Source organism: Balaenoptera ricei, chromosome 20 (assembly GCF_028023285.1).
Source record: "Balaenoptera ricei isolate mBalRic1 chromosome 20, mBalRic1.hap2, whole genome shotgun sequence".
Lineage (NCBI taxonomy): Eukaryota > Metazoa > Chordata > Mammalia > Artiodactyla > Balaenopteridae > Balaenoptera > Balaenoptera ricei.
The window spans coordinates 9,978,314-10,002,590 of record NC_082658.1 but is presented as its reverse complement, the minus strand read 5'-3'; the positions used below and the strand labels follow the sequence as shown (position 1 = coordinate 10,002,590).

Below are 24,277 nucleotides of genomic sequence, written 5' to 3'. Positions count from 1 at the left end.
TAAAAAAATAAATAAATAAAATAAAATAGGTAATACAGGCATATTGTGTTTAATTTAAAAGCTGTGTATTTCCCAGGGCTGCTGTAACAAAGTCCCACGGGCTGGGGGGCTTAAAACAACAGAAATTTGTTCTCTCACAGTCTGGAGGCCGGAGGTCTGAAATCAAAGTACTGGCAGGGCTGCACTCTCTCTGAAGAATCCTTCTTTGCCTCTTCCAGCTTCTGGTGACCCAGGCATTGCTTGGCCTCTCCAGTGTCTGCCTCCATCTTCACATGGCCTTCTCTTTGTGTCTCTATGTCCTAATCGCCTCTTCTTAGAAGGACACCAGTTATTGGATTTGGGCCAGCCTAATGATCTCATCTTAACCTGATTACATCTGCAGAGACCTTATTTCCAAATAAGATCACAATTCACAGGTACTGGAGGTTAGGTTTTTGGGTTCACAATTCAACCCCTTTGAGTATTGAAGGGTATTTAATGAAGAGTCTCCCACTCCTGTTTCCCTGGCAGCTGGCTCTCCTCCCAGAGGCAGGGAGGCCCCCAGTCTCCTGTGTGCCCTGTTAGCCACAGTCCACGCTTGCCCACTAGTTTGGGAGTCCCAAGAGGGCATGGCTTTCCAGCTTCTCCCTTCGCTGCTGTGTCCTCAGCATCTTGAACAGCACATGGCACAGCACTGCGCCCTGCCCCCGACAAATATTTGTCAAATGGCTGAACGTACAATGTAAATGTACATCACATGTCGATGTATTTTTGTTAGAAATGGAAATATACTATATACCCCTGTTCTGTCCTTGCTTTTTCCACTTCATACAGCTTGGGAATCGTCTCACGTCGGTAAATGCGGAAATCAGCCTCAATCTTTTAAAAGCCTGTGGGTGCTCCCTTGTATGAAAGGGACAGGACCCAGTAACCTGTCCCTTTTTGAATACTGTGTCTGAAAAAGTTTTAAACATCACAGTATAAGCACAGGAAAAAAATATATTTTGGGTTACCTCTGCTCAAAAACCTTCCTTCGTCATTCTAATTTTTGAAATTATTATGTAAGGCAAGGATGACAGAAGGGAGGCACTAACTTAAAAAAAAAAAGTTGTCAGGCGGATCAACCACTAAAAGCAACAGACCACAGTGAGAGGCCGGCAGGGAGCCCCGACCCATTTTCTTTTCCTTTTCAATTTTTTTTTTTTTTTGATGTGGACAATTTTTTAAGAGTCTTTATTGAATTTGTTACAATACTGCTTCTGTTTTATGTTTTGGTTTTTTGGCCACAAGGCATGTGGGATCTTAGCTCCCCGACCAGGGATCAAACCCGCACCCCCTGCATTGGAAGGCGAAGTCTTAACCACTGGACCGCCAGGGAAGTCCCTGACCCATTTTCAAAGTTCTTGACGTGGGGGAAGAGGTCTGGGGGGAAGCAGCAGACCAGCAGATTCCAGACCCACGGCCAGTGCCCTCTCAGCTCCTCTGCTCCCTGCCTCTGGCTCTCCCTTTGAGGTCTCGCTATGCTCCAGGGGCTGAGGACACAAGTAGCAAGTGAAGCTGACCTGGTGGCTCCCATTCTACACTGTGACCTCTGTGGGCCTCAGTTTCCAAATCTGCGGCATGGAGATAACAGTTCAACGAAGCCCCCGAGCCAGGAATGTGAACTAACAGAGGGTCTTTGACAGTGACCTGCAGTCAAGTACATTTTATGTCCCTACCCAGTGCATTCATCTACAACCAAAACAAACATTATCCTTACGGTATGTGATGGACACTGATTCTATCTTATTCTATCTTCTCTTCATCCAATGGTGATTGGTTTTTCATCCATTCAGAGTCAGGACCTGCCATTGGAAAACACTGTTGTAACGAAACAATGTAAGTTAAGGGAATTTGTAAACAGTTAAGTACCAGGCTAATTGAAGTGATTAGCATTCACACCCGTATTCCTTCCCATCCAAAGGTACTGGGTTTGGGAGTTCAGATCATAGTGAGAATTAACCTGTGGCCTCAATTGCTTTTCTTCCCACGTTTTGGTCATTGAGCAAGAGTTAGGTGAAATCAGTGAAGATTAAACTGCTAGGTCCACCAGAATCAACATTTTAGGAGTAAGATAACAATCTATACAAGGGAAGTGTCTAATTTCTGGAACTATTCGAAAGAAACACCTGCCTAAGGAAATGGAGACCATCTTCTGAGACTTTCCGGAGACATCAAGCTTCTCCACCAAAGGCTGGGTCAGACAGCTCAGCGGAGTAAGAGGGATGTTTGTGAATGTACAATTTTCTTAGCCACCAGAAGGGTGGGCCAGAGCTGCACCCTGATGGAATGTAAAGATTAGGATCCCTTAGGGTGATATATTGAAATCCATGCATCCATCCATCCATGTGCAGAAGTCAAGAGGAAGACAACGACAGATCTGTCACTTCAGAGATCAATATTGGGTAGAAGCCTGGATTTTACAGGCAGAGGCTCCATTGTGTGGGTGGGAAACAGGTTCAGGGCATTGAGCTGTTTGCCCAGGTCACAAGGCTAATAGGAAGCAGATCTGGAAAGAAAGCCTAGAGTTTCATCATTCATTTATCCCTTTTCCATGAGGGGAAATTACTTTTCTTTGTTGTCTCTTGGGAGGCATATTTTAGGGCTCACCCTTAAGGAAACAGGCTGCTGAGGAGGGTCACAACTCCCCCTGATGGAGACATTGCCAGGGACATTGCCAGGTCCTTGGGCTGAGCTCTCCTCCAGCAGCCCCTGGGTACAGCACGTTGGCTAGGTGTCCAGGGTTATGACCCCCCAGGAGGGTCTTGGACCATCCCTGTGTGATGTGTGATCCAGAGATTCCTTCCAACTGAGGCAGTTATCATTTTTATGGGTAGCACCAAACCAAGAAAGAGCATACGCATCCAGAAGTGGCTGGAAAAAGTGGCATTTCCCTTGATTTTTCTAAATTAAAAATTGGGGAGGTGCCCACCTCCGGGTGAAGAGCTCCTGCTCACGCTCCCCGAAGGGCAGCTCAGTTTACCAGTGGGAGGGGATTGGTCCGCCCAGGGCAGGCAAATAAAACATGTAAGAGGCCCAGGAATCAAGGTCACCAAAATCCTGAAATGCTGGGAGATGAGGTGCCTCTCTTTGAAATTTGATCTGGGTAAATTCAGAGGACAAATAAAAGGAAGTATAAAGGCAGTGAGCTCATGACATTCACGGTGCTAAGGTTCAGACCTCAGAAATAATGAATTCAAATTCTCTGGTCTCTGACCGAGGACCGGCCGTCTCTGGCAGTCTGGGGAGGGCCGGACCTGCGAGGTTGACGTCAGCGAGGACCACCCTGCCCTTCAGTGGCCGGACACGACCTTGGGCCTTTGTGGGCCGCCAGGCTCCGTGCTGTATACCCCGGGCCTGTGCCGCCCTTGAGAAATCCTAAACCCGCTGCGCCCCTGGAGGCGGCCGGGGCGGGGCCTCGGGCTGGGGCGTGGTATGAGGCGGGGCCTCGGGTCGAGGGGCCAGTCGGAGGGGCGGGGCCTGGGCGGGAGCGCGTACGCAGGCGCGGGCAGGCTACAGGACGCAGCCCGAAGGGTGGGCGCGCGGGCGGCGAGGGCGGGGCCGCGGGCCTGGCCGGGCGCGCGTGCGCAGGCGCGGGCCGGGAGGCGGCCGCGTGCTGGGGGGTGTGTGTGTGCGCGCGCGTAGGCGGCGGGCGGGGCGCGCAGGCGGCGGGCGGGGCGCCCCGCGGGAGGCAAGGGGCGGGTGGCGGGCGCGGGGCCGGGGGCGGGGCTCCGAGACGCGCTGGGCGAGCAGGGCCAGGAGCTACGGGTCCAGGGGCGAGCGGCGAGCCCGGCGCGGAGCCCGGCGCCGGCACCATGGACGAGGACGACAGCTACGGTCAGTACGGCCCGCGGCCCGGCCGGCGGACGCCCTCTCCCTCGCTTCCTCCCTTCTCCGGCCCGGCGCCCTGCCGCGCCTCTGGCGGCTCGCGTTTCCCGGGGACGGTGGTGCCGGACGCGAGCCTAGGGCGGCCGGGCCGGGTGGGGACCTCCGCAGGGCAGGGGTCACCCGGGGCCCGGAGGCTGAAGGCTGAGGGGCGCTGAGGGGTCGGCGTCGGAGTGCCCAGGTCTCCGGGGTCGGCGCCGGGGGTCGCCGGGCTCGGGTCTCTGGGGCCGGGTTCATAGGACTGGGGTCTCAGGGTCTGGGTCTCCGGGGCGGGGGTCTCCGGCGCGAGGGTCTCGAGGCCGGGGTCTCGGGCGGGTTTCGCGAGGAGAGTGTCTCGGGGCCGCGAATTCGGGGCCAGGGTCTCGGGCGGGGGTCGCGGGCCTCTGTCCGGCGCAGGCCCGGTCGCCCCACAGCCCCGCCGCGGGCCCCCGCGAACGCTCAAGTTCCCCCCGGGCATTCTCCGTAGTTTCCGGCCCCTTCGGTGTTGGCAAGTTGTGTGCCCGGGTCCATGTCTTTGTTCAGAAACGAAAATGAGAAAACACAGGCAGCGAACCCGAAGTGGACAGGCTGCGACCAGGGGGTGCCATCGGGACCAGGACGTCGGCCAGTGGCCACTCCAAGGCCCGGGTTGACGATCGCTGCCCGCCGTTCCGTGTGAACGGGCTGCTGGTCCAAAACGCCTGCGGGTGAAGCCCGAGGGGCGCGGAGAAACGCAAGTTTGCTTTCTCATCTGTGCACAGAGACGCGGCATAGTCATCACATCACACAGACAGGGAAAACTTGACAAAACTACCAGTTTCCAAATCCTCCACCAGCTAATCTTATGCTGGGAACTCTTGGCCATCGGAAGGGCATTCCTCCCTCAAATAGCTTCAGATCGCCGGAGTTTTAGACGGTTCTGTGAAATGCTTTAGTTAATTTAACGTTTTATTCCTGAGAGATGAAAGAATGGCAGATAGAACAAGTGGTGAACTTCCGTGGTTTGGTAGCTGAGTACAGAGAGCACAGTTAAAAATACTTGTGTGGCTAAAGGGAACCGAATCCTGCTTTATTGACTAATTGACATAGGTGGTGTTTGTTTCTTAAGTTCTGAGGGAGCAAGCTTTGTTATGGAGTATGTTAAAATGAGACGGGTGAAGCATGTTGTTATGGTTTTCTGTTTATTTACGAGTAAGTCATTGAGGAACCACTGACCGCAGAAAAGGTGGGTTAATGACCCACAACCCTGAGTGGCAGACAGGGGAAGGGCCACCACTCGTGGCCTGAAGTCCAGAGCATGTGAGGGATGGCTACCCATCAGATGTCCCCTTGTTAACCTTCCAAGTAAAAGTAGTGTGTGCTTTTCTTCTGTGATTGAAAAAAAATCACCTCCTGGCTGGTCCCGAAGGGTTTTTTGGCTCCTGCAGGCTTCTGTCTTTCTGCCCACCCAGGAGAAGTCTTCTCCAGCTTTGCCTGCTGCTGTGCCTTCTCTTGCTGTTTAATCTCTCGCAGATCCCAGTGTTCTGCCAGGCTTTCTTGTGCCCTCTTCTGGTGTTCTTACCCACCGGGCGAGGCAGGAAGCTGTTGGTCTGGTTGCTTTTAACACAATGACTGCTTTGCCACCAGTGGCGTGAATTTGTGCTTGGACGGGGTGAATGGAAGCAGGGGGTATTTGTTTCCTTTGGTGGCTGTGACAGGTTAGCACAAGCTTGGTGGCTCAAAAGAACATACATTTATTATCTTCTAGTTCTGGAGGTCAGAAGTCCAGATTTGCTCTCACTGAGCTAAAATCAAGGTGTTTTCGGGTCTGTGTTCCTTTCTGGAGGTCCTAAGGGAACGTCCGTTTCCTTACCTTTTCCAGCTTCTAAAGGCTGCCCACATTCCTTGGCTGGTGGCCACCTTCCATCTTCAAAGCCAGCAGGTAGCATCTTCTCATTTCTCTCTGACCTCTGCCTCTTCTAGTTAGGACCCTGTGATTCCATTGGACCCACCTGGATATGGATGAGGATCAGCAACCTTAATTCTGCAGTGGTAATCCCCTTTTTGCCATGTAGGGGTAACACGTTCGCAGGTTCTGGGATTGGGACAGGGACATCTCTGGGGTCCGTTATTCTGCTGACCACACATAAAGATGAGGAAGAAGTTCTTCCTTTCTTTCTCTTTATGCAATTTAAAAAAATCATGTTCTTTGTATTTTGGAGGAACCAGAAATGTTGACTTAAAGAAGATTCCCTACCCATAGGGTTTACCACACAAAAAGTACCTAATAGCTCAAGATGATCATACGAAGAATAAGGCTCCCAGTTCTTTAAGGTTTGCCTTAGTCTCCAGAACTGTCCATTTCTTTCCTAGGTTTTACAGAGAATTTACCTCAAAAGATAAGACAACTGTTCAGATTCCACATTTCAAAAGGAAGTGCGTGCTACGGCCTCATAAAGCACATAGAATGCCAGGTCCAGGGGTTCCCTCAGAACCACCACTGGTGGTTCATGGGTCAGCCTGGGACACTAGAACTGTTTTTCACGTTGTATCTTTGGGGAAATGGGTTATGATTTCCAAGCTACCACCTTGGTATAAAAAACCTTTGAAACATAGCTCATTTATAATAAGCTAAAGAAAGAGAATTAGTCTTAGAGTTTCTCTGTTCAATGAAAGAGAATTTCGAAAACTCACCAGAAGGCCTTTCTTGACTGCATACTCTTTGGTGCCCTGTACGGACCCAGAGACCACACCACTGAGTTCGTCAGCCCTTTCTCCTGTATACTCCCTGTGATCCTGAATTGTTTATTTGGAGGGTCTTAACTCACTAGACCAGTGCAGCGTGGTTCAGACTGCACATGTGGTATGATAAACTGTACTCTGAAGACCTATGTGGGGTGGGGGGTGGGAACGATAAAAGTCATTTTAAAGCTTATTCTTTTTTTTGGAAAAGTGTGGAATTAGTGATTTTCTAAATGCTTAATTGACACTTTAAGAAAAATGTTCATAATGCTTGTGGCTGGCTGGTCTTTATCCCCCGGCAGCTTCTTTCTAAACACTGTGAAATAATTGGGAGGTTTTTTTTTTCCGGTCATTTTACCTTCTTATTAGATGACTGTACTTCCTGGATGTCACAATTCTCATTTGCAAAAGGAAGAGGTATTTTTGCCTTCATAGGGCTCCCTGCCCAAGAAAAGACTCAGTGACTCTGTTCCTCTTTGTGACCTCTGAACTTGAGCAGACATTTTTAACCTGCAATCTGCCCCTCAATGGGCTTTCAGGCCCCTCTGAGAGTGTATGTGAGAGTTTTTGTGAATGTGCATTTTTGGAGAGTCTTTAGCTTGAATCCGGTTCTCAGACGGCTCTGACTCCGGGAATTGCTGCTCCAGAGGTTGCCTGTGTGTTTGCCTGCCTCTCTCTTAGGACAGGTCGCGAGGTAGAGATGGGCAGGGTCCGTCTAGTAGTAACATCGGAAATGTTAGTGGTGATGACTCTGACAAAATAATCAAATTTCTGAGCGTGGGTTCTTAAGATCGTTGAACTCAGCGTGCCGTTCAAGGCTTTTACTTCTCAAACACAGATCTTAACTCCTCTCGGCTTTTATTAGCTTCAGGCTGATCCCTATCCTGCAGCACGAGGGAGAAGAGGTCTTTAAGAAATAAGCCTCTCTTGAGAGAGTGGAGAAGTTGATCTTAACCAGGCACACCTGCCGTTCTCAGAAGATTAAAGTGAGGCGTGGGCAGTGACACGCATGCGCGCTGCCGCAGGATGGTGCGTGGGAACCCGTGGCGTCTAGAGAGATTTGCTGTTTCGTGTTTGTGCCTCCAGAACAAGCCTGGGGCCCGGTACCCAATAGAAGCAGCTCAGCAACTGTTGAGGGAATAACAGATTGAAGCAGGTTCCATGTGGCAAAAGTTAACATTCATTGAGCTTGAATTTTTGTCTTCAACCCTCCATCCCAAACAGAAACTAGAACACTTTTCTGATTGACCCTGTGCCAAACCAGTTTTCTTCATTTTTCTATGATATTGATGACTTTCATTGTTTCCAGGGTAGTTCCACTCTTAGTGATTTGCGTTAATTGAAAAGAATACAATTACATGAAGTCAGGGCTTTCTTAGAAAATCTGGAACATAAGGTTACCATAATTATACATTTTGTGGTCTTTAGGGTAGATTTCCAGGGGTGACATTAACATGTCAGAGGATATAAACATTTTGAGAATTCTTGATGCCTGGTGCCAATTTGCTTTCCAAAAGGGCTGTATCATTCTACCCTGTTCTTAGCCCCATATGGGGGTATGTGTTCCAGTATCACTGCAAATGTGCCACCGGTGAGGATTAGCATATGAAAGCTTTTTTTTTTTTAAACTAATTTAATGGTTACAAATAGCACCTCATTATATCTGTTGATTACTAGCTAGGTTAAAAAAAATTTCTTTTGTATATTTGTGTATTATGACCTGGCTGTTCAAGTGAGATGATGGTTTCTTTATTTATTTACCTGAGATTAACTCCTTCTTTAAGGCCTCTGTTAAATCAGCTGATTTACGTTTTTCTCACTCTGATATTTTAAGCATGGGGAAAACATATATTTGTTCTGATTGGGATTTGGGTCAGATTTTGACCATTTGTAGAGTTGCTTATTTACCTTTCTTTAGTCTTTGTCTTAAAGATTGAAGATCTCTCAACCAATATATTGTCTTCTGGCCCAATACAAAATGTTTCCTTTAGGGGAGAAATTGCGAGTTAAGTGGCTTTTATTGGTTTGGGTTACAATGATAAATAGTTCAGTCTGTGGAATCTTAGGGTTCATACCTGCCCCTTTCTGAATGTCCTGGGTGTTAGTCAAAAACCACCTTGCCAAATAGAGTTTTTTCTTATGTATTTCATGCCTTCAAGATTAGGTAGTTCTCCAGTAAGAACTAGAAGGAGAGCGCCTTCTTATTCCAACGTGAGAGGAAACATAGAGGTTACTTGGCGGGGGAGGAGGGTGGGGACGTGTGTGTGTGTGTGTGTGTGTGAATGAGAGAGACATGAGGCAGAGGATGGAAAGCTTGAGCCTGAGAGCCGTGTGGCTGGTGGAGTCTCCACTCCTGTAGCCCTCTTCACCCCTTTCCTGCTCACCCTCCGAGACAAAAGTTGTGGACAGGGGGCTCTGAAAGAAAAGCACTTTGCCCGAACCTGTCCATCTGCTCCATTGCCACACTGCCTCTCGATTGGCTAATTATTGTCGCTCAGTTTCAGTTGCAATAATAGAGGTCTGGAGGAGGTGGAAAATTATTTAGAAATTTTCAAGAAGTGAATCCCACATTCTTTGAAACTGCTGGTAGTGTTGTTTTCCTTCTCTCTTCCCATGGACTAAAAAAATGTAATATAGGGTGAAGGCTGTGTAGGGGATTTTTGTTATTCTTCATTATGCAAGATGGTGCAATGCTGTGTCTTTCTGCTTTTGTGGTGGTGAGATGGTTGTGAGCTGCTTCCTGTGAGGCCTGGCTCCTTTAGCAAGGGTCAGGATGTCACCTTCCTTAGCCCAGTGCTTTCTGTGTCTTCCACTTTTTTTTTTTTTTTTTTGAGTCTTCAAGAAGATTTCTATGGGAATTCCCTGGCAGTCCAGTAGTTAGGACTCTGCACTGTCACTGCTGGGGGCCTGGGTTCCATCCCTGGTTGGGAAACTAAGATCCCACAAGCCGTGTGGCGTGGCCTGGCCCAAAAAAAAAAAGGACGTTTCTATTTCAAAAGCATGCCTTTATCTGGCATTGTTGCAGTCTATATTGTGTGGTTTTTTAAAATTATTTTATTTAATTTATTTATTTTTGGCTGCGTTGGGTCTTTGTTGCTGCACGCAGGCTTTCTCCAGTTGCCGGGGCTACTCTTCGTTGTGGTGCGCGGGCTTCTCATTGCGGTGGCTTCTCTTGTTGCGGAGCACAGGCTCTAGGTGCGCGAGCTTCAGTAGTTGTGGCATGCGGGCTCTGAGTGCAGGCTCAGTACTTGTGGCACATGGGCTTAGTTGCTCTGAAGCACATGGGATCTTCCCGGACCAGCGCTCGAACCCGTGTCCCCTGCATTGGCAGGCGGATTCTTAACCACTGCGCCACCAGGGAAGTCCCTGCAGCCTATATTGTAATTATTAAAGTTGGGTATGAATGATGGAATTGGTTTAATGCTATTAAAAATCTTTCCCCTTCAGTAGTCCTGAAACAGGCTTGGTTTCTGTGAGCAGTTTACAAAGGCTTATTTAGTCAACAAGCACTAGTGACCACACCACGCAGCCCCTACCGTCACAGATGCTTCGAGCCGAGAAGGAGGAGACAGACGTGGAAGAAGGCTGTGAAGGAGAGTATTAGAGTGGATGTGACCAGGTGTACAGGAAAACTCAGGCACACAGAGGAGAGCAGTTCTACCTGGGGTCGGGGTGGGACCGGATTGGGCAGAGGACAGTTCACGGAAGAGCTGGCACTTGGGCTGGATTTTGAAACATGAGTTGGTGCTAACTAGGTGGATATGGCAAAGAAATACATTTCAGGCAGAGAGATTGAGCAGAGGCCAGGCGAATGGAGTAACCGGCTCCTGTGGGGAGCTGCAGGTGGTTCTGTGTGCCCGGGGGGAGGGCGGGGAGGGTCCTGAGGGCTCCTGCATGGGACCCAGGACTTTCTTCTCTGTGCCACGAGGAGCCATGAGGGGTAGGGCTGGGCTGTTTCGAGGTGATTATTTTGCATTTTGGAAAGATTCCCCCGTCTGGTGTGGTGCAGCTGGGCAGCGTGGAGCCCCTTTGGGAGCTGTTGCAGGCATCCGGGCGGGGTAGAGGATGGGGCCTGAGTTAAGGCAGTAGGGGTGGGAGGAAGGGGGGAACAAGCACGAGACTGGGTAAGGACCTGAAATTGATAGGATTTGGTTGCCAGAGTTTGGGAGGGACAGAGCTTCGAAGGACAAGAAGGAAATAGGATGAGTCTCGGGGAGACCGACCACTTAAGAGAGTGTCTGGACTGAGTGTGCAGAGTTGAGCGCAGGAGCTCGGGTGAGGACACACCGAGTGGAGTCGTGAGGTTCGTACGGGCCCTCCACGGGGGGAGGTCCATTTAGGCAGCTGGATTCGGAACTGGAACTCAGGCAATTACCAACACACGAGTGGGAGTGGAAGCAGGGAAGGGGTGATGTGACGTGCTGACTGAGAAGAGGTCCAGGGACGTCATCTTGGGCGTGCCACCTTTGAAGGGCTGGGCAGGGAAAGCGGCCCGAAAAGGAGACTGTGCAGTTCTATATATGTATATATAGAACCCTTTTAAGAAACTAGATGAAATGAACAGAGAGGGGGCAGCAGCTAGAACGCAATGCAGAATGGAGAGGCTTTTGTTTTAAATTTGGGGACACTTAAGACTGTGGATAGACTCTTTTTTGAAAACTACTCTGAACCAGTCTTGGATTAAGGTTTTCATAGACCATGTGCTGTGAACCCCATGTAGGATGGGGCTCGTATTTCATTTTGTCTGTTGAGGCTTTTACACATAGCAGCTGCCGGACTGCATGTGTTTGCAACCTTTTTAGCTTAAGTTACTTTCTCTTATGATCTCTGCTTCCCTGAAATACTTTTTCCAACAGCCCTAATGATTGAAATTAAGAGATTGTTTTGATTTTTAACTGTATTCTTGCATTTTCAGCTGCCTGCTTGATGTTTCCCCCTGGGTATTCTATTGTCTCAAATTCAGCATCGGAAGGCGACCTTCTGCCTCTCTCCCTTCTACTCTCCTCTCCAGACTTCCCCCCCCCCCTTTTTTTTAACTTTTATCCCCATTTACTTATCACTCCAATTACTCAGGCTTGAAAAAATACTTGATTCCTTTGTCTTTCTTGCCTTCTAAATTATTTTCCAGCTATCCATCATCTATCCATCTATTCATCCCATTTTCATGATCTTCTTTGTGTTGGGGCATTTGCTTGATGCCGAGGCTATGAAGAATTTTAAAATACGGGCCCTGTTTTCAAGAAGCTCACAGTGTAGGGGGGTTGGTGAATTGAAAAATTTCAATGAAGAATATATGACAGATGCTCTGATGAAGATATAAACAAATGCTGTGGGAGCCTGGAGGGTTCTAGTTTTCAGTGTGTTCTGGGTGAGGTATACTTTTGAGTAAACCACCTAACTTTGGGATGAAATAAGGTGGGAGCACAGCAGAGCATGTGTTACCACTATAACTATTTTTGCAGCAGCAGTTAACTGCTTGCCGTGCACTAAGTTCACTGCTGAACATCTTTTGTACGGTCTTATTTAGTCCTCACAGTAATCCTGGGTGGGAGGAACAGTGGCCACGCCCTCTTAATAGGTGACAAAACAGAGAGGTTAAGAGATTTATTTATAAAAGGTGACCTGGCTGATGAGTGGCAGAGTTGGCGCTGGAACCAGATTTCTCAGACTGCAGAGCCTGTGTGCTCACCACTTCTGCTGCCGGCCTGCTTGTTCTTTTTTTTTTTTTGAATTTTAGTAAAGTTGATTTACAGTGTTGTGTTAGTTTCAGTATACAGCAAAGTGATTCATTTATACAAATATATATATTCTTTTTCAGCTTCTTTTCCATTATAGGTTATTATAAGATATTGAATATAGTTCCCTGTGCTGTACAGTAGGTCCCTGTTGTTTATCTATTTCATTTATAGTAGTGTGTATCTGTTAGTCATAAACTCCTAATTTATCCCTGCCCCCACTTTCCCCTTTGGTAACCATAGGTTTGTTTTCTGCGAGTCTATTTCTGTTCTGTAAATAAGCTCATTTGTATTATTTTTTTAGGTTCTACATATAAGTGATATCATGTGATATTTGTCTTTCTCTGTCTGTGACTTCACTTAGTATGATCATCTCTGGGTCCATCCACGTTGCTGCAAATAGCCTGCTCATTCCTATTTCCTATTATTTCACACCCCTCTCTTCACTTTTACATGCTTATACATGTAAAAGGTATACATACCTTGTATACTTTTTATAAACTTTCTAAACTTTCTGTTTTTCTCCTGGAATTAGGAGTTCCAATTCCATGAGTTCCATGTCTTGATACACTTTGGTTACTTTTTTGGTTAAAACCTATGTTGCAGGTTATTAAACAGATGTATATTGAAAGAGCCCATTGTTAATTTTAGGGTTGAGATTTGACGGTTTAGGCAGATCATACAGTAAAGCCTGTTTCTTTCTCCTAGTCTGTTGGGTTGTGTTGGCTTCTCCTGGGGCCTCTGGTAAGTGGGAGCTGGTGTGGCGACAGGAGTCACGCTCCTGGCCTTTGAGGGTCCCCTGGAGCCAGACACGTCCTGTGGTTGGGCAGCCAGAGTTTATATGCGAAGCCCAGGTAACCAGGTGAAGGTTAACACAGGAGTCCTGCCTCCTGCAGATCTGTCCCGAAGCTGGCCGCTCAGCCAGTTCCAGGCGCCTTCTGGTGTGGCTCCTCACCTTTCACCCCTTAGGACGAAGTAGAAGAGCCTGTTGTGTAGAGAACAAATGTATGGACACCAAGGAGGGACAGTGGTGGGGGCGGGGGGGGGGGGGAGCTGGTGGTGGTGGGATGAATTGGGAGATCGGGATTGACGTATATACACTAATATGTGTAAAATAGGTAACTAATAAGAACCTGCTGTATAAAAAAATAAATAAAATTCAAAAAAATAAAAATAAGAGCCTGTTGAGAGAGGAAACCCAACAGTGAAACAGGAGACTGCGGTGGTGGCACAGTATTTCTTCAGGGGAATGATGGTACCTTCCAGCATCACCCCCCACTCCGCCACCGCTGCTCTAACTCTGTAGTTTGTGCCTCCTGTCAGGGCCTCGTCCGTACGACAGTCCCCTAGAGGGGTCTCCAAGGATTCTGGAGCAGGACTTCAGCTTTGCAGGCTCAAAAAGACTTTGGGGCCTAGATTCCCAAGTGAGCATGCTGATTTATGACGGTGTTTGCAGGAGTTTTTGAAACCAGCCTTTGGTCATGTGACGGCTCCTAGCCCAGCTGGGGGAGCGCCTGCAAGAGGCTGTGGTTCAGGACACCCAGGCAGCCCAGGACCCCAGCATCCTCATTCTCACGCCTCTTGCGTTTCGCCTCCTAAGTCTCACCTGCCCTGGACCATCACTCTTGTGTCAGGATGACACCCAACGATAAAGTGGGGTTGGAGCAGCTCCTGAGCACCCTGGGCTGTCGTCTCAGAGTCCCGGACTTCGTGGTCACCTTAGTGGCCGCGTCAGGCACGCTTCCTCCCTGAAGTGGCTCTCCTCCTTCATGGTGACTTTTACCGGTGGTGGGCAAGGGTGACTTCTTCAGCTGATTCAGTAACTTTGACAAACACTTCCAGTGATTTCCCCCAGTGTCCAGACAAAGCATGGAGGAAATGAATTTCTGAAAAGATTGCAGGGTTGGAATTGAAAGATTATTTTGTGGGTTTACGATATTCTCAGAGAAACAGGGATTCTGCCCTAGCCTTTGTGGTCTAGCCCCGGAGGCACACCTTCTGGGCCATGGTCTCCAGGAAGGCCTTTGCAGACCTCCACACCTCTGCTCTCTCCACTCGGCCCACTGCCTGCCGGGATGCTTCCCACCCGGACGTCCTCGTGATCAGTCCCCTCACTTACCGGCCTTGGTTTAGGTTCCCTTCCTCCCAGGGAGGCTTACCCAGATCTGTGCGCAGTTAATTAAGCAGCCTGCACTGCACGCCTCTGCCCCCCAACTCTGCTTGACTCCCACCCCCTTCCCCAGGCACTCATCGCCTGCTACCTATTATGTTTATTACACGTGGCTGGTCTTCTCCAGCTGAAATGGAAGCTCCACGGAGACAGGAATCTTCATCTTCTGTTACCAGACACAACCCAGGTGCCTAAGACTGGGCCCCGTACACCGTAGGCTCTCAGAGTTTGTTGAGGGAATTGTTGAGTCCACACTCTCTCTCGCCCATCTGGTTTTGATGTGGAAACTAAGGTCATTGAAATTGCTCCTGTAAACTTGCAAGTTGTTGTTGAAATAAGAATTTAGCCCTCTTATCTCACACGTGCTCTGTCCTTTTTCATTCTTCTGTGTTTTGTGGTTTATTTGGGGGCTTGGTTCTTGCTGCAGCTGGTTGTGGTAATAACCAGTTAGGAAGTTCCACACTACTGGCTTGCTGCAAGGGTTATGGGGACGCTTTCTATGCATTCAGAGATTTCAGTACAAATCTTAAAAAAGGGATATTTGGACAAAACATATGATTATTCTGTTCTTGAAAGACGAGTGAGATGAGGAAATTCTTCAGGAGGGCTCACGTAACCTACTGGTGTGAGTCCCCTTTATTTTAGGAAGTGTTAAGGTATTAGACAAATGTATGTATCTTGACAAGGATTAAAAATTTTCGGGATTAAAAAAAATCAGGAAAGCAACTGGGCATGTTGATAGGATGCTGCTTTGACTTGGATCTTTTCTGGACACGCCCTCAGCACCGTAGAGAGACAAAAGAAGTGGCTTCACTGTATTAGTTTCTTATGGCTATTGTAACAAATTATCATGAATTTAGTGGCTTAAAACAACACAGGGCTTCCCTGGTGGCGCAGTGGTTGAGAACCTGCCTGCCAGTGCAGGGGACACGGGTTCGAGCCCTGGTCTGGGAGGATCCCACGTGCCGCGGAGCAGCTGGGCCCGTGAGCCGCAATTACTGAGCCTGCGCGTCTGGAGCCTGTGCTCCGCAACTGGAGAGGCCGCGATAGTGAGAGGCCCGCGCACCGCGATGAAGAGTGGCCCCCACTTGCTGCAACTAGAGAAAGCCCTCGCACAGAAACGAAGACCCAACACAGCCATAAATAAATAAATAAATACTTAAAAAAAAAGAAAAATCTATTAAAAAAAACAATGCAAATTTATTTTATTGTTCTGGGGGGTGGATCACAAGTCTGGAATGGGTCTCAGGGCTAAAATCAAAGTGTCAGCTCTGTTCCTTCTGGAAGCTCTAGGGGAGCCTCCATGTCCTTGCCTTTTCCACCCTTTAGAAGCCACCTGCATCCCTTGGCTCGTGGCCCTATTACATCTGTTTTGTTTTGTTTTATTTCTCTCATTACATCCTCAAAACCACCAGTGACTGATCAAGTCTTTCTCATATCTCATCACTCTGATGCTGACTTTGCCCCACTTCCACTTTTCAGCCCCCTTGTGATCACGTTGTGCCCACCCAGGTAATCCAGGATAATCTCTCCATCTCTAGGTCAGCTGATTAGCAACGTTAATTACATCTGCAACCTTAATTCCCCTTTGCCGTGGAATTTACCAGATCCACATGGTCCAGGGACTAGGGTCAGGACATCTCTGGGGGCCGTGTTCTGTAGACCACATCACCCTAGCGCTTTTGTTCCTAGGCTGTTTCTCATGAGGAGGGACCTCTTTCTTCTTGAGGAGATGTTCCACGTGAATAGGAAGGACTACAGTATTGTGTAGACTTTTTCTAGTTTTGTTAAGCATTTCTTGTCCTAGAAGAGCGTTCCTCATTCAGCACACATGCAGAGCAGCAACAAACTCTGACCTGTATGTCCTGTTCTGCTCCTCAGCAGCCCTATTTGTCATCAAATTGCCAGAACAGAGAAGGTCTCCAGTCAGAAGGCTGTGTTGTTGCTGCCCGTCCTTAGGAATGTTTTTGTACTTACTTTGGTAGCAAAGAGAATTTTTTTTTTGGTTTCAGGTAATGGAAACATCCCTGAACAATGGAGCTTGATAGGAAAAAGGAGTTCATTATTCTAGAGGAATATATTGACATGACATTGTTCGGTGATTATCTTCCCAGTCATCTGCCTTTTTTCCTCACGTCACTTGATGGGCATCCGTGTAGAGGAAGCAGGCTAGGTGTGACTTTCACAAATTCGTGTTAAAGGCTCATTTGGGGGCTTCCCTGGTGGCGCAGTGGTTGAGAGTCTGCCTGCCGATGCAAGGGACGCGGGTTCAAGCCCTGGTCCGAGAGGATCCCACATGCCGCGGAGCGGCTGGGCCCGTGAGCCACAATTGCTGAGCCTGCGCATCTGGAGCCTGTGCTCCGCAGCAAGAGAGGCCGCGATGGTGAGAGGCCCGCGCACGGCGATGAAGAGTGGCCCCCGCTTGCCGCAACTAGAGAAAGCCCTAGCACAGAAACAAAGACCCAACATAGCCATAAATAAATTAAAAAAAATTAAAAAAAAAAATTAAAAAAAAAAAAAGGCTCATTTGGTTTGATTTCCACCCTGAATGGATCTCAAGGATACAAAACTGAGTTTTTGGCTAAATACTACTGTTCTTTCCCTTTTTTGATCTTGCTGTTATCTCTCATTTTCTTAAACATGTAAACGTGTACATATAGCGTTTTCATAAGAGGAATTTAAACTACTTTAAAAAAATTATGAAAGTAACATATCCTTATGGTAAAAACACAATTGATAGAGAAAAGCATGTAAAAAAGCAAGTCACTTTTGACTTTTAAAGGGGTTTTACTACGCTCTAGGAAGTTTGCACGGTTTTAGTTCTCTGTGTTATCCCCAAGGTCAGTTGATTTCCACACAAAAATAGGTTACACATCCCCCGATTCTTGCCTGGAGCCACAGAACTGAAGAAAACAGTCTCTGTGAGACTGAATTGTGATTGGAGATTTGCCGCTTGGAGAAAATAAATTCGGGACCGTTTGAACGCAAAAGTCGGGGGATCTCGCACGTAGAGACCGTGTGAGCCAGGATGTGTGCTCCTGCATTGCTGCGGGACTCAGGCTGAAATTACAAAAGTATCAATAGTCTGTTTAACCTGCCCATCTGAGTTGGTAATCTAGTAAATAGGGATTAGAATGGTGTGTCCACGCCTGGCTAATCTACAGAATCGCCTGTGTCAGTTTAAAAGGCAGTTTACTCTGGGGCCCCACTATAGCCATAGCTAATGAACCAGGACCCTCCAGGGTAGGATCCGGGAATGAATGAATACATACATACATACATACATATGTACACACACATACACACATATTTTCAAAGAGCCTAAATTCGAGGAGCCCAGATGTAGAAGACCCACTCTCAGGAAGCTTGCGCTGCTCTCTCTGGGGTCACGTTGCTTGGCCCTGGCTTGCGTTAGAGATGGTTCCCTTTATTTCCTGTGTTTGTTTGAAATGATGGTGTGAGGATTTGTGTCAAGGATTGTAGGAAGGGTCGGCTGAGTGTTAAATGCATTTTTCCAACGGTAACCATCTAATTGATGTGGTTTTGCTTTAGGCCATTCAGAATTCCCCTTAGAGGATTTTGAGCTTTCAAGCAGAGGTTTGTAAGAAGAGGCTCAGCAGATCAAAGGAGCAAAAAATAACCAAGCTTGGGTTTTTTTTTAAACTCCTTTATTATAGCCACCAAGTTTATCTGCCTCCCCACTTCAGCTTCCCTAGGTGTCTGTGCGGTTTTAGTTTTGCTCCTTTTAGAAGACACCTTCCCTGTGTGTTGCTGAGTTGCTGGGCAGCCCCTGGGCAGGCGCCATCCTGGAGCCCTGATCTGCACAGCAGAGGAAGTGACCTGAAAAGAGCCTTCCCATGTCCCACTTGGGACGTGGATTGCCAGGCACACGAGGCCTGTGGAAGGGCCGAGGCCCGCAGCCACCTGCCAGAGCGTCTTCCGAGGAGCTCTCAGCCTCTCCTCAGGGGTTGTTGGTGGATAGTCTGGCCGTGCTAGGCTGGCTGTAATTGTATATGTCCTCTTTAGCACTTTGGGCGAGCTTTGAAAAGTTAACATTATGGAAAATTTCAAACACATGCAAAAGTGCAGGGAAGAGTGTAACGAACTCCCATGGACCCGTCACCGTGAACATTTTGGTATAGTTTTCTTTCATGCATATTCCTACATGTCCACCAACCTTAAGTCCTTTTTGGAAAACGTAGGATTTAAAAAATAAGCTTAAACCTCAGCTTCCATCTTAAGAGACTAGCCAAAAGGAGAAAATGAAATCAAAGCAAGCAGAAGGACGGAGAATATAAAAGAGCAGAAATCAATGAAATAGAAAACAGAGCAGCTGCTCAGAAAAGTTCTCGCCTTGAAGGGAAGTGGATTAGCAGAGAGAAAGGGGAGGACATCCACTCCATTTATCACATTTTAGCAGTCTGGTTATATAGTGCTGAGCAGGCGTGAAGGGTATGGTAGCAAGAGCACTGCACGTGTAGTCTGGCCTGGCTTCTGGGTCTGGTACTGTCTCTAATGCCCCTGGGATCTTGGGCAAGTCACTTAGCATCCCCACGTCCCCTGCAAAGTGTAGACAGTGGTATCTTTCCTACCTGCCTTGCACGGTTGTTGCAAGGTCAAATAAGAGAGTGCATGTGAAAGTAATTTACATAAAACAGCTGCGGAAATGTGGAGTGTAAGATTTGATAAGGAGAAATTTGGAATTACTAGATAAACTGAAGCTTGGGGGTTATATATCTGGATCTTATTAGCAACAACAACAACAAAAAGCTTAAAAACTAGTTCCAGTCACTCTGTGGAATGTTTTGTAGCTTTTTAAAAAAAACATAAGTGTTTTTCTGTGCCATTAAAATTTATATATGGATGATTTTTTGGTGGCATCTGCCAGGGAAGGACCCCATCCTCATAGCGGACAGCGTGAAAAGCAAGAGTCTAAAGGAGGGGCTGGAGGTAGGTGGCAGGCCTCACTGGGTCAGAACCAGACAGTTTATCACGTGGAGCCCAGCAGACACCGGAACCCAGGCTGGGGCTGCTGCTTCCCCCACACCAAGTCCCACAGGGTGATGGGATGAGCCCAAACGATGGGCACGCTTGAATTGGGTTGGTCTGCAGCTGAGGGACCAGGGCCCCAGGGCTTAGCACCTTCCGCAGCAAGCAGCAGACAAGCCAGCCCTCCCCTGGGAGCCAGCAGGTCACACTGCGGTCTCCTTGACCAACCAAATGTGACAAAAGACGTGTGGGGATGCTGGGGTCCTATGGTGGCCTGCCTATGCCGAATGCAGTATAATATGGTGGCGCCCTGATTTGATTAATTGTCCTCTCTTGTTGGTCATTTAGAAGTTTCCTCTCTGTTCCTGTAACAAATGACCCTGTAACATTGTTGGTAAAATGTTGTCTACATTTCTGATTCTTTTCTTAGGCTAGATTCCTGTAAGTGGAATCACTGGGTCAGTGACTAAAAACTTCTTTTTAGTCTCTTGATATGTACTGTCAAGTGATTTTCCAGAAAGTTCTGTCACATTTACGTTTACATTTCACACTAGTATATGATGATATTTGTTAATTTATCCTTCCAAACATTGAATTGTTTTTTAATCATTAGTTTTTTGATGTAACTTTTAAATATTTTTTTCTCTCTCTCCTCAGTGTTGGTGGGGTAGCTTTATTCTAAGACCTTGCCTGGTGCTCGTATAAATCAGAATGGGAATTATAGCAGCTTCTTTCCCAGGTCATTTCTTGTTAATTTAGTCAACAGATATTTATTGAGTACCAGTTAGGAGCTGGGCGCTCTGTGGGTCTTGGAATTTAGACGTGGACAGAGTTCTCAGGGATCTTGCATACTAGATGGAAGGAGAACTTTGACCTTTAACCAAGAAAAGGAGCTGGTTTTTCTGGGTATGTTTCATCCAGCTGTGTTCTCTGTTGAGTTCAGATGAGGGTTTCTTAAGAGTTAAGTTAGGGTGAGAACTCATCTGCTTCCCACCTTGTGTTTATTGGACACAGGCCAGCGGTTGAGCTTTGTGTTCCTGACTTCTCAGCACTCCTGTGTCCCCTTGTGACTGAAAGGGGCTTTTTATAGACATCTGCGTCCACAAATTGTGTTAAAGACCTTTGAAAGTGAGTCTACGCAAACCACGATGTAATTCTGAACAGACAGGTTTTAGAATCCTTTCCTGTACGGATAGGGAGGACAGTGCCTGTTGAGGGACTCTCTGATAGAAAGAAGCTTAAACTTGGCTTGATAACTTTGTCTTTTAATACTCTTTCCAAAGTGCATTGTCTGGGAGTTCCCTGGCAGTCCAGTGGTTAGGACTCCGTGCTTTCACTGCCAAGAGCCTGGGTTCGATCCCTGGTCGGGGAACTAAGATCCCACAAGTCGCGTGGCGCGGCCAAAAAAAAAAAAAAAAGAACAAAGTGCATTGTCATGAACTTTTCATCAGTCAGCCTTAATTTTTACCCTGGCCACTTGTGCCTTGGGCAGATTATCTGTCTTCTCTAAGAGGCACAGACTTGGGGTAACGACACAGTCGTACCTGCCTTGCAGGGCATTGTGAAGGGTCCAGTGAGGTGCTCCGTGTACATCAGGCAGGGGGGTGACATGCAGCAGGAGCCTGGGGAGTGTCCGCTGTGAAGGCCATCATCAGCGGACATTCTGGAGGGCTTGGTAGGGCCTCCACAGCAAACTAGGATACCAGCGGTGACACATTGAAACATCTTACTTAGTGATAACAAGTACATTCGTTTCCATTTATCTTTTTGCTACAAACTTTTCTGATTCCCCCTTATTGTAGTTTTCTAAAAAATAACTTTATCGAGGTATAATTTACATACAATCAATTGTATCTATTTGAAGTGTACCGTCTGATGAACTATATTTGACAGATTTGTACACCATTGAAACCACCATCACTGTCAAGATACAGAACATTTCCATTGCCATGAAAAGGTTCTCTACGTCCATCTGCAGCCCATCCCTCCCTCTACCCCAGGCATCCTGGATCTTTTTGTCACTACAGATTGGTTTGTGTTCCCCAGCATTTTATATAAATGGAATCATACAATGTATTCTCTACTGTGTCTGGCCCTCACTCAGCATGAAGTAATTGAGATCATTTTTGGGATGTCAGTCTTTTCTCTTTATTGCTGAGTGGTGTTCCACTGTCTGGATGGACCACAGTGTATTTATCCAGTCACCTGTCATGAACGTGTGCATGGTTTCTGGTTTGGGGCCATTGTGAATAAAGCTGCTGTGAGCCTTCATGTAAAGTCATCATGTGGACATGTTTTCATTTCTCTTGGGTTAATATCCATGGATGGAATGGTTGGCTTGTATCGTGGGGTTTTCCTTTTCTCCTAAAAAACGTTTTATTATATGTAAAATGTAATAAGGAATGGTATGTACAAATGGTATGTAACTAGTTTTAAAATGTCTTAGAAAAGCTTTTATTTAATGTAAGTATAATATGCAAATCAGTGAAAGTATGTTTTAGTATGTTATCATTTTGCATCAATCAAAAAAATACTGGATTTTCCTAGAAAAAAAGTGACGTAAAACTTGAAACAATCACAAAGTAAATGCAAACTTTTTTTTCTGTTCTTGTACAAAATCACAATTTTGTACTTCCTTAAAATTGGAGAGAAAGCTTCACACAAAAATTTAGAAGTATAAATTCTTGCAGGTGGGCAAATGCACCCAGGAGCACAGCAGAATCAGGCATGAGGGCAGGGTAGCCCTCAGGAAGGTTCTCTCAGCATTGTGTGCCTGTGTCTCCTGTGCTTTCCCTTTGCAGAGTTGCTTTGTGTATCTAGGTAAGCTGCTCCCTGGTAGCTCGTGGCTTTTGTCCATGATGTTTGTGAGACAAACACAACGTAGACAAGCCTTCGATGGTCACTTTATTCCTCCCCCCAGTGTAGCCAGAGGATAGGCACCCTCTCATGTCATCAGCCAGGCCTTTGCCACCCACTAGATTGCTTGCACCACTGCCACTCAAAGTGTAAATCTTCTTTTAGAAAGGGGGGAGCGGGTGTTAATATATTTTTACAAGGGATTATTCTGTAAAATATTTTTAGAACAATTCTGTTGTTTAGGGGGTTTTGGTGTTTGAACTACCAGGCAGAAAGCCTTCTACTTTGGAATTAAGGTATTAATTAAAGGTTATTCTAAAGATTCAGTGATTTATGTCCGCAGACAAGTTAGATGGCAGGAGTTAAAAGTAATTTAACTTAAAGTTGGCAAATTGGTCTTTTCATAATTGTGGTGTGGCAAACCACCGATTTAGTCCACTTAGTACCTTGTTATGTACCGTTTTCTGTCCCAATTGTTAGTACTGCTTAATTTAATGGTTGTGATCTCCTGCAGGATTCCCTCAGGTCAGTGTGTAAACCCCACGTGATGAACTAGGGATGCCAGCAGCCCTCTGAGCCTTCGTTCGCAGTCTGTCAGCCTTCGGGGTGGGATGAGAGGCTTGGCCCCAGTGTCCTCGTGCTGCTGGTGACTTTTGTCACCCAGCTCACTCAGGCACGTGCCTGAAGACTTAAGGAAAGGAGGAGTAAACCTCTCGGGAGATTGGGTAACCCCTGCGTGTACTCTTTTTCTTGATGTGTTCTTGGATGTCTTGTTTCCCGACCAGGATTATACATGACGTTTTGGCAGGACCGTCTTTTACTAAACAAGAAGTTTTGTATTCTGCAGAACTACCTTTAGCTTTGTACTTAAGTAGGCGTTTTACATTTTCAGTATAGGATTTAATCTGTACCATCACTTTACGATAAGAGGTTTGTGACATTATCTCCATTTACTAGGTCACAGTTACAAACTCATTGATGTGCTTTTGCAAAGTTCTCAGTTGTCGTCTTATTTGACAGCATTATTTGTCCTGATCATCCCAAACCAGTTAATTGATGATAGAGGTTTTCCTCCAGTTAGATACATTTTAAAGGTAATTTCTATGGAAATTGATATGAAATGCATATGATAAAGCTCTTTCCTTTCCAGTGGGAGAGAGCAATGAATAACAGTCCTTTCTTTCCCTTTCAAGTTCCGAACTGCTGGAAATAGAGAAAGCAGTCAGAAAGTGGAGATCAAATCACCAGCTTTATAACTGGTGAAGAGAGGGCGTCCCCCTAACTCCAGGCATCTGGGAATAGATTGCAAGTTTGTAAAGTAGGTCACATCTCTCCCTCTTTCTTCCCCCTAATTGGATCATCTGAACATTTGGCATCACCATTTGGTATAACCAATAGCTTTAATTAAGTACTGCCTATCCTCTGATGTCTCCTGAGCTTATACAGCCAGTCCTCGTTATTTGTGGATTCCGTATTTGTGAGTTTGCCTCCTCGCTAGAATCTGTTTGTAACCCCAAATCAACACGACAGTGGTGCTCTCTCTGTTGTGTGTGGACGTGCGCAGGGCAGTGAAAGATGCGGGTGGTCCACCACGGCTCCCAGGGCCCTCTACCTCCCCTTTCAGTGCTCAGGCCTTAAGCAAGGGCCCTGGATGCACTCTGCTTAGTGCCACGTTTTTGCCCTTTCTGCTGGTGATTTCTCTGTTTAAAATGGCCCCACGCATAGTGCTGACGTGCTGTCTGGTGTTCCCCAGTGCAAGAAGGCTGTGGTGTGCCCCACTGAGAACACACATGTGTTTGATGAGCCTCCTTCAGGCATGAGTTCAGTGTCAGTGAGGTGTCCTGAAACAAGCTTACGTGTTGATCCTTTGAGGAAGTGGGATCAGGGGCTCGCAGGAACCTAGCCCTGTATTTCCCCTGGGGAC

General features: G+C 47.0%; 1 protein-coding gene across 1 annotated transcript in view; it reads left to right on the top strand.

Annotated features, from left to right (window-relative positions):
* Positions 1–3,748: 3,748 nt before the first annotated feature.
* Positions 3,749–24,277, top strand: part of CYTH1 (cytohesin 1) — an 81,060-nt gene continuing 60,531 nt past the window's right edge. Inside the window, exon 1 of the mRNA XM_059906807.1 lies at positions 3,749–3,855. Within this exon, the coding sequence (XP_059762790.1) occupies positions 3,834–3,855 (22 nt within the window). The 5' untranslated portion in view covers positions 3,749–3,833. The remainder of the gene's footprint in view (positions 3,856–24,277) is intronic.